The sequence below is a fragment of the Nuphar pumila genome, chromosome 9 (assembly GCF_984573655.1).
Source record: "Nuphar pumila chromosome 9, dmNupPumi1.hap1.1, whole genome shotgun sequence".
NCBI lineage: Eukaryota > Viridiplantae > Streptophyta > Magnoliopsida > Nymphaeales > Nymphaeaceae > Nuphar > Nuphar pumila.
In genome coordinates this window covers 101,941,775-101,959,407 of record NC_143257.1, presented here as the reverse complement: position 1 = coordinate 101,959,407, position 17,633 = coordinate 101,941,775, and the positions used below count along the sequence as shown (strand labels likewise).

The window sequence follows — 17,633 nt, the reverse complement described above, 5'->3', positions numbered from 1 at the left end:
TATCTTTTTTTGTTAATTACACAGAAAACTGTGTCTGAGACCGGAGACCTGGTCATGCCAGTCTTAGTGTGCCATACTTACGGTTGCCATCCCATTAGCGTTCTGTAGGTGCTTCACTCGACCCCATAGAGCCTCTTGCTTCGCCTTGTGGAAGAGGATGCTCACATGGGGACTTGAGGTAGAGGAAAATCTTCCTATTCACAAGCCCAAGGTCATGTTGGCAACCCCTTATTCATTATTAACTATGTGATCAAGTGAATTAGAAAATCATCCAAATTCTAACGTCCCTTTTGCGAAAATTAAGCTTGTTTTTCCATGATTCAAGAGAATCATAGTGAATTGGGAAAATGATTTCCTGGCCTAGCTGTTGAGTCTGAAAATAAGGCCTGAATAAATGCCTCCTTCTGCTGCATATAAAGTTATGCTAGTTTTTTTTTTCACCCCAAATTTTCCTTTCATTTTTTAGTAATATCTATAAAGACCCTGTTTGCAGCAGCAGCATGACAATGCTGGTTTAATTTAGAATTTTACTTTTATCAGTTAAACAAAATTTTGGTCATCCAATTAGTGCAGTCGTGTAGGGAGTTTGTCACCATTTTGTGAGATATTTTTTTATTTTTCATTATTTTAAATAATAGATATTGTAATTGTGTTCGTGATGATGTGAAAAAAAGGGTAGGTTTTCAAAGAATAATTGGTTCCTCCTATCATTCTTACAATGTGGGCAGTACTGATTTTCAATATTGCAATCTATGTTTTGCAAATCAGGCCCCACAGATGTGCTCAGGATTATTCATTAGGTAGGAATCCGCTGTTGGATCGTGCTTTTTCAATGAAAATATGATTTCACGAGCTTTGAAATTTATAAAAACTCCTGGCCGTTGATTTTTGAATCTTTATAAAAACCTGGTCATATGTTGTAATCGGATTATCTAAAAGTTGATTCTTACTAAACAGACCATATAAACCATATATGTAAGGTCAAATTCCCCAAAACAAAAGACCTAAAAATCAAAATAATGCAAAATTAAAGTTGTTTGTTCACACCCTCCTAGGAACCAATCACTGTTTTCAAAAGCAAAAAGAAGAGGAAAAATTCACATTTCAATTGCATAAAAATATAAAATTTGTCAAAATATAACGATGATAAGTGATACTATTGCAATATTCTTAAACTCACAAATATTTTGAAATTGACACTTTTATTTTTCATATTCTATTTTCATTTTGTTGAATAATATTGTGCTATTTTCAAATTATTGGTGACACTTATGACTATTCTTGTGTGTATTATGATATTTTCAAAATAATCGCAATACGTGTGACTATTTTTATGAATAGTTTGGTATTTTCAAAATATTGATGATATGTGTGACTATGCTTGGGGTAATATTGCGATATTTTCAAAATATTATGGGGAAACATATTTCACTTCCTTCCGGAAATTGTGACTCCACCCAGCCTGACTCTATTGATTCAGTTCATTGTATGGTCAAAGATTTCGGAGCATATGGGATCAAGTGAGATATTTTCATCTAAAAGAAGTTCGCACTATTGCAACAAAAGGTTCTGGGTCTCAATTCCCTTGGGCTGTCATAATGATACGAGGGCACGCGATGCAGGTTCAATTCATGAGTTCCAACATTTTTTTCCGAAAATAAGACACGAGGACATAGGATTTTTTAAACTTGTAATCAACAGATACTATTTTTTTGATATTTTAATATTTAAAATGTTTATTAAAATAATATTGAAGTATTGACAATTATAAAAATATATTAAAATAAGGGTGCTTGTATGGTGGTGGTACTGGTACTTTACCATCATAGCTTAAGTGGTACACGCTTGATTAAACTAGATCTAACCTCGAATCATTAAACCTAACCTTTTGGATGAGGTTTAGCATGTTTTATTTACCTTTTTTTTGTGTGTTAAAGTTGACTCAAATGAGATGTTTTATGCCATTTTTAAACCACCCTTATTTTCATGAATTGTGAGCGGTTGATTTTCACCATCTCAAAATTGAATCTGATGGTCTATTAGACATGATATCTGTGCTGTCAGATTTACCATTTGGTGGCATACAAACAGGAGTGTGTACCGCATGGTACCGAACCACTATATATTTTTTTTTCTAAAATAATGATAGTACGTGTCAATGTTAGTGTCAGAGCGTTTGTGTGTGTCCGGTTGTCTCACTAGGGTCACATGTCCAAAATGGCGTGCCCCTGGTACATAGCTCAGGATCGATCATCCCCCAGCTTTCTTATCAAACAACGCAAAAAAAAGGATTTTTTTCAAGGCCTACTGCTTGGACTCATCGCCGAGCACTTTGTAGTAGCCTAGTAGGGATGTGAACAGGTCGGATATTATCCAAATCTGACCCAATCCTTATCCGATTAGTAGGATCTGGTAGCCAAAGTAGGATCTGATTAATAATTGGATTTGGACTTGGTATTGGATTTTGAATTCGACTGAGTCCAACTAAGATCCAAATCTGACTAGAATCTAATTCCAAATATATGTAAATGTCAGATTTAAGTTAGTCAGATCTGGATTCGTTTTAGCTGGTCCTATCCGACTCCGAATCCTATTAGATTGGACTTGGTATTGCATAAATCCAACCCAAATCCAGCCTGTTTAGGTCCTTACTATATGAACCAAAACTAGCTCAGCAAGACCAACGGAGGCTCAGCTTGTGTGGCAGGAGCAGCTAGTGCACGTCACCTTGTGTTGGGACGTTGCAGGTTCAAAACCCAATGGTATAGTTGTATCACTGGTAGGGTCTGCCTAACCCCAGCTTGCCTTTAAAACAAGAAAACTAGCTCAGCAAGGCAACATCGCCCACATCCGGTTTGAACCAGCTGAACAACTTGACCAAGTACCAACCGGGCTGGTCTTACAAGTTAGATAGGACCTAGAAAATGGACTGAGCTAACCTTAACCCTGACCTGAAGTTGAGATTGAATAGTGAATCCTATTTGAGCTGACATGTCCCAACTAGATTTGGGTAGAGGGTTTGGAAAAAGTTATCAGTTATGGAAAACCCTTACCAGATCTGGATTCGGTTAGCTTCTTACCCTAACTGGGTTGGATTTCACATGTAAATGTACTCGGATCACAATCATTCATCGTTAAATCATTATGAAAACCTAATCCAGTTCCGATTCCTTAGCTTATCGGGTCGTCTTACTGATTGATGATGGGTCCATCTAATATCCAATCAAACCTGGCACTTCGACAAGCACAGAGTGAGAACCTAGAGAGGACCTAATCCTAACTGAAATCAGACCCGGTAAGAGGCGGCACTCACATCGTCCAAACTCCAAAGTCAAACTTGAAACACCAACCTTGATCCAGTAATCTCTGGATAAAAAATACCAGGACCCAGCAAGATCCGAACTAGAGATGCTATAAATGGGTAGGAGGACGTTAGCGTTTAAAAATTTGCTAGTACATTCTCATTTAAAACTCATATATATGATTTAAAAAAAATACCAATTCGACTTTGTAATAAACATTGATTACAGTTTCTAAAAGAATTACGATATGAAGTTTAGATTTTCATAAAGATACTTAAAATTAAGGTATTTGTAAACATAATATGTAAATTAAATCATTATTGTATAATATTTTTTGAAATAATAAATTTTATAATAATTTTTTATAAATACAATGGAATTGTTGTTTGTACGTAGGAATTTAATTATTTATAATGTAGTAGAAATGTATTTCTATGTAAGTTGGTAAGTGTTTCCCAGGTAATTGGACGAGTTTCTTGAACATTTGATAGTTCTTTTTATGATTTCAAAGATGAGTTTTGGATACGTTACGGGTATACAAGGACTGTTTGACTGCTTATCCAAGCTTGGACAGAACAGACCGTCCTTGTTCAGCACAAATATATATTTTTTCTTAATGTGTTTTTTATTATTATTTTTTTGAAAACTGTTCCCTTCCCCGGCGTTGTCCATTATGTTCTGGAGTAGGGAGATCGAAATGCCGTGGGACGCATGGATGCTCTGGAACAAAGCATCCGTGCATCTGGTTTTTTACTGCATCAGCGCCATCCCACAAGACGCTCTGTCAAACTCGCCCATACAACTAGGGCTGTCAATAGGTCTAGTTTGTATCTGGTACCCAACTCCACTTGAACCTAAGTTCTCCGGTATGGGCATGGAAAGTGCCTACCTGAATAATATTCAGGTCGACCCTAACCTGACCCAAGCAATATGCAGGCCGGGCTTGGGTAGTGTATTTGACCCGACTCAAATACTGTAGATATATACTTTTTAACAAAAATAAAATTTTAAAATTATATGAGTCTGGGTTTAGGATTCTATTTTTATGACCCGACAAACCCGAACCCAGTTATTAGTTATATGGGTGGGCCTGGATCAACCCAGACCAGGTTGACTGCCCTACATGTACAAGAATAGGGATGGTAGTGGACTGAGGAAAAAATAGGGATTCGTCTGAACCGTTTGAACCGGGGATGAAGGACATAAAATGGAAATTGAATGAAGGATGAAAGTGAAAAATAAAACCCGTACGAGATGAAGGCGAGGATGAACTTACTCTTGCTCCTATCCCCAATCTTAGTTAATGAAATTATTATTATATATATTATAAAATATACGTATACATATATTTCTAATCCTACCCTTCGTCTCCTTGTTTTTTTCTTAATCCTCTTCAAACAAGAATAAAGTTAGTTTGAGACAGGAATGAGGATGAGAACAGGGACGGAACCGAAACGGAGATGGGGACAGATATTTTTAGACTGGGATGAACCAGGGATGGTTGGCAAAATTTTGAGCAAGGTCTCCCCCGCCCCGGTCCACTGTCATCCCTATTATACAACTATGATGGATAGCATAAGTAGAAACCCCAAACAAGTCCGCTGCCTGATAATACCCGAATCGATTCATTTTTAAGCGATACCAGTCGTCAGAGTACCGAGTCGTAAAAATCTCCTTGGTCAGTGTGGAAAGGAACGGATAAAAACCGCTCCGCCACCATTTTGGGGCTGCCGGGCTCGCTGGAAAATGGCCCTCGAGGTTGCCATCTCCGTCGCTGGATTCCCTTCGGCATCGCCGCGCTTTCTCCCCCCTCCGGATGCGCCCCGCCGCTTCACCACCCGGCTCGGCTTCTCGCGGTGGAACAACGCCAACGCGGAGCCCCACCTCCTCCGCCACCGCAACCAGCAAGCCATCGAGGAGGAGCTCCGCCTCTCCAAGAAAGACGAGCTGGCTGCGAAGATCATCGCAGCCGAAGTCTCCAGTGTCGGAATCGACCCCTCCACCGCCAGCGGTGGCTCCATCCCCTTCCGCTCCGCCGGAACGCCCTCCTCCCCCTCCCGCCCTTCTATCCCCGGCAAGAAATCCAAGTACTCGAGAAACCCTAACTCTAATTCCCATCCCGCCTTCCGCCGGTTGCGGCCGCCCCGCGTTCCCAGGGTTCCGTCCGAATCGACCGTTTCCGTCGGAAAGGGCGGGGTTTCTTACCGGCTTCCGGACGCCCCGTTCGAGTTCCAGTACAGCTACACTGAGGCACCCAAGGTGAAGCCTCTGGCACTCCGCGAGCCTCTCTTCGTGCCGTTCGGGCCGAGCACGATGCCGAGGCCGTGGACCGGGCGGGCGCCGATGCCGCCGAGCAAGAAGAAGCTGCCAGAATTCGACTCGTTCCAGCTGCCGCCCCCGCACAAGAAGGGAGTGAAGCCGGTGCAGGCGCCCGGGCCGTTCCTGCCGGGGACGGGGCCGAGGTACGTGGAGTCGAGGGAGGAGATTCTCGGGGAGTCATTGGCGCTGGAAGAGACCAAGGCACTGGTTCAGAGTTGTGTGAAGTCCACGAGGCAACTCAATATGGGTGAGTTTCTTTGCGCCGTCGTCTTAGTTCTCTGTTGAAACAAGAGAAAAAAGTTTCAAAATTTCTCCTTTTCCTTTTGGTTTAGATATTCATGAAGTGGTAGTTGTCCCGTTCTTCCTGGTTCGCATTTTTTCGGAAAGATTTGATATTTTCACGTATTGGTGTCTTCTTCCTATTTTGGTATGTAGGATTGCAAACTACAGTATTGAAATTTCAGTTGCTATACTTCGGATGTCATATCTCTTGATTGATTTCACATTAGTTTTTTTGTTGGTTGTGTGATACTGATGAATGTGAGTATTCTAGACTGTGATCAGTTGTTCGATTTCCTATTTGTTCGCTTGTTGTTCTTTGAGTTTGGACTACTGTTTTTGTAGTGTGTTGAGGTGTTTGGTTTTGTGTGTGTTGAATAAATTGTATTGAATTCCAAAACCATGAATAAAATTTTCGCAATGTATGTCGAATTGATTGGTTTTTGATGATAGGTAGAGATGGCCTGACTCACAACATGCTGGAAAACATTCATGCTCATTGGAAACGTCGAAGAGTTTGCAAGATAAAATGCTTAGGGGTGTGTACAGTTGATATGGATAATGTCCGTCAGCAACTAGAGGTGGGTTAGCTCACCTTGCTTTATCTGTTATTTGATGCACTGGGCCTACTTCTAACCGCTAAGTTTTTGTTGAATAATATTTGCAAGAATTTGTGATGCATCAATAGCTTTTGGGTGACATTGAAATGAATAGACGGTGAAGGGCAAGCTGGATATGATTTGCTGGGATATTCACAGATTACATGGATAAGTGGATACATGGTTTTGGGGTGTGTATCAGGCCAGAGCGTGCTCTGACGGTATTCCTCAGCAGCTGGCTCTGATGCCCGCTCATCCATGTGATGAACGGTCACAAATACCATACATATGCAGCCGTTCATTTTGCAAACCTTAGATGCCATTCATATAGGGCATCAAAGGCTCTGAAAAAAAATGTGGGACCCATCAATAGACGCAGAGTCCATCCATGGTTTTTGGGATGCCGTCATAGCATGGATGAAAGGCTCGCTCTGATGGATTACCGTCAGTGCATGACCTGATACACACTCATAGTTTTGGATGTTGGGACTGCTACTTGTTCATCAACGACATATTCATAAGATACTATTGAAATGGTGCTAATCTAGGTATGTCCCATTAGCATCAGGTGTGTGTGTGTGTGGAAGTGATGCTGAACTAGGCATGTTCCATTACACATCAGGTGAGAAACTTAGTTTTTGCTGCAAGTTTTAATCCTTCACGTAACCTCAAAATCAAGCAGAAATCCATTGTGTGTGCTGAGGAGGTATAATGCTACAAGGAGCAGTTATTAACAGCCTTCAGTGCATGCTCTGACCTGATACACACATAGTTTTGGATGTTGGGACTGCTAGTTGTTCATCAACGACATATTTAAAAGATACTATTGAAATGGTGCTAATCTAGGTATGTCTCATTAGCATCAGGTGTGTGTGTGTGTGGAAATGATGCTGATCTAGGCATGTTCCATTACACATCAGGTGAGAAACATAGTTTTTGCTGCAAGTTTTAATCCTTCACGTAACCTCAAAATCAAGCAGAAAGCCATTGTGTGTGCTGAGGAGGTATAATGCTACAAGGAGCAGTTATTAACAGCCTTCAGTGCATGCTCTGACCTGATACACACTCATAGTTTTGGATGTTGGGACTGCTAGTTGTTCATCAATGACATATTCATAAGATACTATTGAAATGGTGCTAATCCAGGTATGTCCCATTAGCATCAGGTGTGTGTGTGTGTGTGGAAGTGATGCTGATCTAGGCATGTTCCATTACACATCAGGTGAGAAACATAGTTTTTGCTGCAAGTTTTAATCCTTCACGTAACCTCAAAATCACGCAGAAAGCCATTTTGTGTGCTGAGAAGGTATAATGCTACAAGGAGCAGTTATTAACAGCCTTCAGTGCATGCTCTGACCTGATACACACTCATAGTTTTGGATGTTGGGACTGCTAGTTGTTCATCAACGACATATTCATAAGATACTATTGAAATGGTGCTAATCTAGGTATGTCCCATTTGCATCAGGTGTGTGTGGAAGTATCTAGGCATGTTCCATTACACATCATGTGAGAAACATAGTTTTTGCTGCAAGTTTTAATCCTTCACGGAACCTCAAAATCAAGCAGTTTAAAGCCACTGTGTGTGCTGAGGACGTATAATGCTTCAAGGAGCAGTTATTAACAGCCTTCAGATAATAGCCGTTTTAGCTAAAACGGTTCCTCATTTTCTTCAAAGAAGGATTTTTTCATTTTTTATTTCCCACATAGCATTTTCTTCCTTGTGACATGCAGAAACAAATTTCACTCCGATAGTTTTCTTTTTCTTTTTTGATTTTTTCTTGTCATTCTTGTTCTGATATGCATTAATCTGCTATTTGGCAGGAGAAAACAGGTGGCAAAATAATCTATAGTAGAGGAGGGGCTTTATATCTGTTTCGTGGCAGGAACTATAATTACAGGACAAGACCTAGGTTCCCACTGATGCTCTGGAAACCTGTGACACCAGTATATCCAAAGCTGGTTCCACGCGTTCCAAAGGGATTGACACTAGAAGAAGTGACAGATATGCGGAAGAGAGGACACAAAGTGCCTCCAATATGCAAGCTAGGTATCACATTCCATGTCTGACTTTCCACTTATTATACTTTGCATTTGCTTCCCTTGGTTATTGATCTTCTTATTCTGTAACTGGCAGCTAAACGTGCATTTGGTTTTGTACTTTCTTAAAATAAAAAATGATGCTGTTTCTTACCTAGATGTGGCTTGAATTATAAAACTGTTAGATTAGTTCTTATAGAGGCTCCACTGTTGCAATCTTAGTTATTCGATCCACCAGCTGAGCAAAGTGACCATTGTTTTAAGCTCATTTGGACCTGTAGAGCTCTGTCTACCTCTAAGTCGGACTTCTCGGGTTCACCATAGTGGAATGCCAGAGTTTTGAACTTAGCATTGTGCACTAACCATACTAATGAATTCATTGTTGATAAGTCCACTGAATATGGTCATTGCGCAGCTAAAAATGGCTTCTATGGGAACCTTGTGAAGCACGTGAGAGAAGCATTTGAAGAGTGTGAGCTGGTACGCATAAATTGTGAGGGAATGAACTCAAGTGACTACAAGAAAATCGGGGGGAAATTAAAGGTTTAGTTGATTTTTTTTTGTGAAATTTGTGTTCGCAGGCATTTTTTCCTTCAAGTCTTATCTGAAATTCCCAAGAACTTTTGAAGTGCAGGATCTTGTTCCTTGTGTACTGATCTCATTCGAAAATGAGCACATTCTTATGTGGAGAGGAAGAGAGTGGAAATCATCTCTTCCGAAACTAGAGGGCGATGATAAACGAGAAACTGCAGTGAGTACAGATGACAGCTTGGCAGGACAACCTAAACTTGATGTTCCATTGCATTCTGAGCATTTGGTATCTCAGTTGAGCACAGTAGAGTGCTCAAATGAGGTCACAGCTCCAAGCACCATTGCTTCAGTTAGTGTTGAGGGTAACTCTTTGACTCAAGATCTTGCAAAAAACGATATATTGAAAGAAAACATTGCAGAAGAAATCAATCAGCCATCAGTGGTAACTGCACTAGTACCCGCTGCAACAAGACTCAAGGAGCCAGTGGTTGCTGCAAACAGCTCGGTGAACCCTGATGGATCAATACCCATATCAGAGAACCTCGCCAGTAGCAATGGGTCTATAACCGAAGCAGGCACTACTAAAACTCCTGCTGTTGCTAATGATTCATCGGCTAGCAAAGAATCAGCATCCCAATCAGGCAGCCTGATTACTGAAGACTCTGAGGATGAAAAACATGCTGACAGGAGAGTGGTTGTGGAGGGAGTCTTGTTATTGCGCCAGCAGGCGGTAGAGAGCGGGATGGCTCTGATATTGGATGAAGAGTCCTTGGATGCTAACACTATTTATGGGAAGGCTGTCAGTCTAGCTATGACTGCTCCACAGGGACCTGCCTTTAAGCTTGGGGGCAGGAAGACTGCCATTCAAAAGGGTGAGAAGCCAGGGAATGAAGGTCCAGGGTTAGTTCTGCAAGTTAGGGGGAAGAACAGTAGAGCAAGCGCTCTTGCAAGCAAGAAGAGGAAAGAACTGCCATCAAGTACAGTCCGGGATGGAAACTTGGAAGTTGCTGAGCTTGCAAAACTCTTGGGTTAATACATGCTGTTTTTCAAGTATAAAATTAGATGGGTTTCCAATTTTGATTATTTGTGGCAAAAAGCATATCTTGACCTAGTGAGCTTTCAAAATAAGCCCTGACAGCTGCTGCTGCCACCTGTAAAGTGATTTGAAGTTTCCTCCCTAAAAGACCAAAAAATCTACCTTAACCTTTCTTATTTACTCCAAATGTACCTGTGGTCAGCATGTCATGATTTAAACTTGTCTATAGGTCGTACTTTGGGACACCGTGTCACCACTCTGGTGTGTTTATGTTTAGCCTTTGCCGTGTTCCATCTTACTTGAGATCAAAGGGGTGGCTAAGTGCCCGGCTATGTAACACTAATCAATCACGTGACAGAATTCCTACATGAAATGTCACGCACTTAACTGCTCCCTGTTCCTCTTATAAGGGAGGTAAAAAAAGGAAAAACAAAAACAGTGTATTTTCATACTCGTCCCAAGCAAAGCCTAATAAAACCACCATTCCTTGTCCCATTCTCTAAAATCATCCTCCCATTTTGCCAACGATGGTAAAACTAGACGTCACATGATATAATAAAAGTGCATTTGTCCAAACATTTCAAATAAGGCAGGACGCCTTCGGGTATCATTTATAATGTAAGAAAGACTATAGAAAAAATTTCAAAAACAGGAACTGAAAAACGTAGAAAATGATTCTTAAAATGGTGTTTTAAAAAAATGCCTATCAATTTGTCAAAATATTTCTCATGTTCAAAATTTCAATTTTTGACTTTTTAGGATAATTTTATCCTTCTCATAAGTGAATCTGATGATGTTTGCACGATAAATATGTATACCATTCGAAGGACACATCTCAATAACAAGGAAATTCGCATAAAAAAAAAATCATGGATACAATAAAATTTACATAAAAAATTGTGAACTTGACTAATTTGAATCTTGACATAGGAGATTCACATATAAAATGTACAAATCTTATGAATTTCACAAGCTTCATATGAAGCTTCTAGAATTTAAAAGTTCAAGTTTGGCCGATTTGCTCTATACATTTGCAAGCATCTTAACTTTGTGCAGACGTCTTGTGAACCTTGCTCGTATATTTAGGCTTTTTTACCTCAGTTGTGGACCTAACGAGCATTCACATATTCAGCATGCTTGTAAATATTCTTATGTGTTACGTATGTAAAGCTCTGTATGTGCATTAAATGCAACTTTACGTGTGTATAAAAGTTGTGTTTTGTATTTGAGGATAATTTTCACATAACATTAAGACTTTTTTGTGAGGATTTTGTAGTTTTCAACCTGTTTTTCGGTGAGAAGTTTTTCGATGAGAAAGGATTGTTCTTGTCTGAACTTTATTGTGCATCATTGGCGGTACATCATCAGCAAGATTTTCATGTAATCACAATTTTTTTTCATTCTAACAATTGAAAAAGTTATTTTGAAAAATAATGACACGATTCTCAAGTTATTTTTGCATATTCAATAGCTTATTATGTGTTTTTTATTCAATTTATATCTCATATTTCTTTAATTTAGTAAGTCTTTATTTTCAAATTTGATTATCTAGAAAATTGTTTATTTTGTATTATAAAGATGAAAAGAAAAGAAAGTGACATTAGAGCACTAGAAGACACTCTAATAACATATGCATGGATACATCCAAAATACGTCGGCTACGAGTTTTACGCTAACTGCACCATACGCAGTTTGAGGAGAGGGTGGTGTACGTTCCCCCCCCCCCCGATGATTCACTGAATCCCACGTCTGTGTTCGGGGCTTTGAATGAGCACCACGTATACAAGCACATAGGGCTCGTATTCCCGTGTATGTTGACATAACTTTGCATCGGACTCTAGTGTTGTTGCAAAGACTTAAGTACCCTTTCTTGCTATTCTTCTCATAAAGTGATGGTTTGAGAAAATGACAAAAATGCCCTTCATTCAAAAAAGAAAAAACAAACAGTTCAAAAAAGGACAAACATGTCCTCCATCCAGAAAGTCAAGGATGATGTTGACTCTTCAAAGTCTTCTTCTTCTTTCTTCGTTCAAAAAAAGGACAAACATGTCCTCCATCCAGAAAGTCGAGGATGATGTTGACTCTTCAAAGTCTTCTTCTTCTTTCTCTGTTCAAAAAAAGGACAAACATGTCCTCCATCCAGAAAGTCGAGGATGATGTTGACTCTTCAAAGTCTTCTTCTTCTTTCTCCGTAAAACACTGTAAAACCCCCTCTCTCTCTCTAGAGAAGAAATCAAGAGAGACAAAGAGTTCTCTCTGGAGAAGGCCATGAACATCAACCCTCTCACTCTCTCTCCCTTCTCTCTCTACTTCTGTGCACATCCAACAGACGATCCTACATTGCTCCATCAAACACCGACTGACATACACACTGACTGTAGCATCGTTCAACTTGAAGAGTTGTGGAGTCTGATTCAGAGTTTTTGCCCTTACAGGAGAAGGGTTTGGGGGCTCCTCCCAGCGTGGGTAGCATCGTTCAACTTGATTCGTTGTGGAACCTGATTTAGAGTTTTTGTCCTTACAGGAGGGGGGTCCAGGGGCTCCCCAGCGCCCTCCGAACCAAAATTTTTTGGGGCCTTCCAACAACGATTTGTAGTGTTATCAGGCTTTTCTACAACGATTTGTAGTATTTTCGGGTCTCCAACGAGCCCCACAATAATTTATAGTGTTATCTGGCTTTTCAACAACGATTTGTAGTGTCTTCCGCAAATCGCTATAGCGATTTATAGTGTTTTTGGATCTCACTATAGCGATTTGTATTATCTTCCGCAAATCGCTATAGCGATTTATAGTGTTTTTGAATCTCACTATAGCGATTTGTAGTGTCTTCCGCAAATCGCTATAGCAATTTATAGTGTTTTTGAATCTCACTATAGCGATTTGTAGTATCTTCCGCAAATTGCTATAACGATTTATAGTGTTTTTGAATCTCACTATAGCGATTTGTAGTGTCTTTCGCAAATCGCTATAGCGATTTATAGTGTTATTTAGTAAACAAGTCGCTGTAAATCGCTACCCGAATTAGGACCAACTTGTTAGGGCCATATCTCCCTAACCGTAGATCATATTCCAAATCCGTAAAAAATGGTATCTTCGTTATTGAGTCTAGTTTATTCCTGTAAATCTTAAGCAATTTCTATTGTCATTTCATTCCCCATTTTAACTAAAAACCAGACACTTATTATTTTGTGTTATTTGAGTTGCACAACACCATTCTCGCTTGACATCTACATCTTGATTCTGGCATGCTCGCTGTTGAATTTTCTATTGATTTCTTTCAACCTTGCTTGGAACAAACATATGTCTTTCTCACCACGACACCCTGTGCATTTTTTGACCACGACACCCGAGACCCGTGCCGGAGGGGAGCCCCTGAACCCCCCTCCTGTAAGGGCAAAAACTCTAAATCAGGCTCCACAACGAATCAAGTTGAATGATGCTACCCACGCTAGGAGGAGCCCCAAAACCCTTCTCCTGTAAGAGAAAAAACTCTGAATCAGGCTCCACAACGAATCAAGTTGAACGATGCTATCCACGTTGGGAGGAGCCCCCAAACCCTCCTCCTATAAGGGTAAAAACTCTGAATCAGACTCCACAACTCATCAAGTTGAATGATGCTACCCACGCTGAGAGGAGCCCTCAGACCCCCCTTCTGTAAGGATAAAAACTCTGAATCAGACTCCACAACTCTTCAAGTTGAATGATGCTACCCACACTGGGAGGAACCCTCAGACCCCCCTTTTCTGTAAGGGTAAAAACTTTGAATCAGACTCAACAACTCTTCAAGTTGAATGATGCTACCCACGCTGGGATGAGCCCTCAAACCCTCCTCCTGTAAGGGTAAAAACTCTGAATCAGACTCCACAACAGTCAATGTGCAGGTCAGCCGGTGCTTGATGGATCAATGTAAGATCTTCTGCTGGATGTGCATAGAAGCAGAAATAGAAGGGAGAGAGAGAGTGAGAGAGTTGATGTTCATGGTCTCCTCCAGGGGAGATTTCTTTCTCAGATAATCCCGCAGTGCAGAGATTGGGTCTTAAATAATCATCTTCGGGACACTTAAGTCTTTACAACCACTCTTTTTCAAGAATCGTCATTTTTTTTAGCACCAATGGAGGAGAGAGTACTTAAGTCTTTGCAATCCCATCAAACTCCAACGCTAATTAATGCTGACAAACATGGGGATATGAGACACACATGCTTACATATGTGGTGCTCTTTGGGACCCCTGAACATGAGATGCTGCCCTGTTCGGGGGGGGGGGGACATATAACTTGCTTCGCCGTTTGAGGGCTTCACAAAGGGGACCTAGGGGTTCTAGGTACCAAATTGTGTGTTTTCAAGCAGCATATAAAGTCCTAAAAACCTTATTCAAATCAGGTCACAAAGACCTGATTTAGTTCTTTGGAACGTTTCACCCCCAACAGTTGTTGAGCATCCCATAAACACCTGCGTGTGGGTTGTGGGTTGTTCAGTCCCGCACTAAAAATTCATGAAACCAATCCTTGCTCAACAACAAAAAATGTATTTAATATTTCACACATAAATCAGGCCCAACAAGCATCAAATTAGGTACAATATCTCATTTAACCACATTCAGTTTTGATGCAAAAAAAGGGCCAAGCTTAAATAGATTTTAAGCAGTTTAGATGGAACACGAAATTGATAAAATAACTAGAGTGATCACTTGTCTAACAATGACCTATATTTAACGTTTAATTCAGGAACCAGATCAAACATATATCGAATTAGGCACAAAAACCAGACTCAAACAAAATTAGTTTTGACGTCAAAACTGGTTTAATGCGTAAACAAAATTTTTTAAGCAATTTCAAAATGAAATGAAACCAATAAATCACAAGGGCAACAACCTGTCTTAAACAGATTCTAATAGGCATTCACGCACAAATATATTTCAGATTCACCATCATAAGTAGGATTAGGAATGATAACAGTACGCTCGATGATTCATTCAAGAAAAGAAAATGAACACAAAACATTCAATAAATAGAAAGAAGAAAGAGCAACTCGCGTAGCTTCGACGATGGATTGGCCAAGGATGTATCTTCTTCATTTCCTTGCTTCAACATCAACACAACACCCAAACGCTTCGGAAAGAAAACACGTCTGGCCGAGCTCTATGGGTAGCGCACACTCTTCAGCGGCCATCAAGGAGGGCGATTCTCACCTCACACACACGTTCAAAGAGGGGTTTCTTCTTCACAATAGCAACTAGTTCAAAAACCCTCTCACGTTTTTTGCTGGTTTTAAAAGAAGGGTGGGGAGGAGAGACGTCTCTCTCCTTGGAAACTTAAGACGTCGCCAAGTGATTAATAGGGCGGATCTTCACCAATGGGTTCGAAATGGACCCAACTCCACAAAATGAATCCAAATCCGACTCATGACTCAAAACTTGACCCACACCCAAAGGCAAGTAGGTTGGATCTAATTATAAAAAGATAAAACTACCTTTAACCCATTTACACCTTCCAGTAGCCTAAATGGATCCTAATAGACTACTAGACCTAGATTTGGATCCACTAATTTAATAAGAAAACAGAAAAGTCTTAGTTTTAAACAAAAAAATCTTAAAAATCATAAATAATATTTAAATCATACAGAATGATTTCTAGATAAAATAATGTCTATTTTATCTAAAATAAAATCCAGAAGTTCTAAAATATATCCAAAAATACCAAAAATAGGCATTTTGTCCCGTGAGTTTGGTTTAATTAGGGGTATGAACATGTTTTCATCACATTCTCCTCGAGCTTGCCCAGATGTGTTGCATTAGTTCCCCGAGGTCAAAAGGTTTGGTCCTTAGATCTTGCTCTTTGTTAGTTTAATTATCATAATATCTGAAAAAACATTCATCAAAAAATATCTTGGATAGAACATTCAACCTGTAAACTAATAACCAAACCACGAGGTGGTAACCTTAAATTTTCACACTTAGGTGGTACCATTTCTCTTACCAAAATAACCAAACCACGCGGTTCAAAGATTACCTTTTGTCAACTTTTATTAAAAATACCTACGAGTTTTTTAAAAGTTTAGAAAATAGATTTTGTCATTGTAATGATCTCCCCTATTTACTTTCACAAAAAGAATAAATTGCAAAGGACAATCTAAAATACGCAAAAAAATTTGTTTACACAAAATTTTATCAAGGAGAGAGTGTTTAATACTTCATCATTGAGATAATGCCAACAAATTATTGAAAAAATCTAGATCATCTATAAGTAATGAAAAGAGTTTATCAACCTATTTTTTTAAATGATTTTCTGCTAAAACCATTGCATGATAATTCAAAACCTATTTTATAACAAAAAAATATGAAAAAAGAGTAAAACATAATATAAAAATTATCAATTCAAAAGATTTCCTAATTCTAAAAATCAACTGGGAAGTGCAATTAGCAAAAGATGTTGATACGCTAAAATGAGAAATAATTAAGGTGATAGCTAAAAGAAACTAAATCATATAAGCTACAAATAGTAGTAACAAGTTTAGAAGTAGGCCAATCTCTAATGGATTTTATCTTAGCATAATCAACCAAAATACCCCTACCAGAGATAATATATCCTAAAAATTTGACATCTCGCCTCCCTGGGTTTAGAAGTAGACACAAAATGAAGCTACAAATAGTGGTAACAAGTTTAGAAGTAGACACAAAATGAATCCAAATCCAATTTAGTTCTTTGGGACATTTCACTAAACAATTGGTGAGCATCCCATAAACACCACATGAATTGCATGTGGGTTATTCGGTCCCACATGAAAAATTCATGAAGCAAATCCCTGCTCAATAGCAATAGATATATTCAATATTTCACACATAAACCGGACCCAACAAGTGCGGACCTCAAGACATTTGTATAGTTAACCTCCTAAATGATGAGATCCACATGTTAGAATATACAAACATCAAAACATTGACACAATTACTTAACCTCCTAATAATGAGTTGTGATGATGTGTCAATTACTTATAGATATAACATATTATTATTACATAAATGGATAATTTATAGGTTTAGAACCATCACTTAGATGCATTTAGATGCCATTGAGCTATGGTTCAAATTTCGTTCGAATCGGACTTAAAACGAGAGAGTTATCGCATTTACATTGTAACGGGTCAGACCTCAAGGCAAACCGGGTCAAATTGGATCCAAATGGCCAAACTGAGCCATGGATCAATGCAAAACATAGTGGATCCAATCCAATCTAGCCCATTTGCATTTTTTAGAAAATGTTTGCTATAAAAACCCCACCTAATAGACGCCCAACAATAAAGTATATTTTAATCCTTTTTCTGGAATTTCCAGAAAAAGGTGCTTTGCTTATAAAAGCCATGCCTTAACCCTAAATCACTGTTCATGCCTTGGGAAAGGTGCCACCCAACATGCTCCTCCCCTTCCTCTCTTTCTTCCCCAGCATCTTTTTCTTCTTCTTCTCCTTCTTTTCCAAAACCCTCCATCGCCAACTGATTAGTCGTCTCAACCGTGGACCTCATCTTCTTCTT

At 39.4% G+C, this 17,633-nt stretch overlaps 1 protein-coding gene across 1 annotated transcript; it reads left to right on the top strand.

The window, feature by feature from the left end:
- The first annotated feature begins 5,045 nt into the window (after positions 1-5,045).
- Positions 5,046-10,293, top strand: CAF1 (RNA-binding CRS1 / YhbY (CRM) domain-containing protein). Its single transcript, XM_090016962.1, has 5 exons — positions 5,046-5,868; positions 6,354-6,481; positions 8,324-8,549; positions 8,955-9,082; positions 9,174-10,293. Exons 1-5 carry the CDS (start codon positions 5,049-5,051, stop codon positions 10,101-10,103), a joined length of 2,232 nt encoding a protein of 743 aa, XP_089873088.1. The 5' UTR covers positions 5,046-5,048; the 3' UTR covers positions 10,104-10,293.
- Positions 10,294-17,633: the final 7,340 nt, after the last annotated feature.

Excerpts from the sequence above, each read along its gene's own strand:
- CAF1 (XM_090016962.1), top strand. The coding sequence starts at position 5,049 with ATGGCCCTCGAGGTTGCCATCTCCGTCGCTGGATTCCCTTCGGCATCG. Across the intron at positions 5,869-6,353 it reads CACGAGGCAACTCAATATGG|GTAGAGATGGCCTGACTCAC; the intron begins GTGAGTTTCTTT and ends TTTTGATGATAG. Across the intron at positions 8,550-8,954 it reads GCCTCCAATATGCAAGCTAG|CTAAAAATGGCTTCTATGGG; the intron begins GTATCACATTCC and ends GTCATTGCGCAG.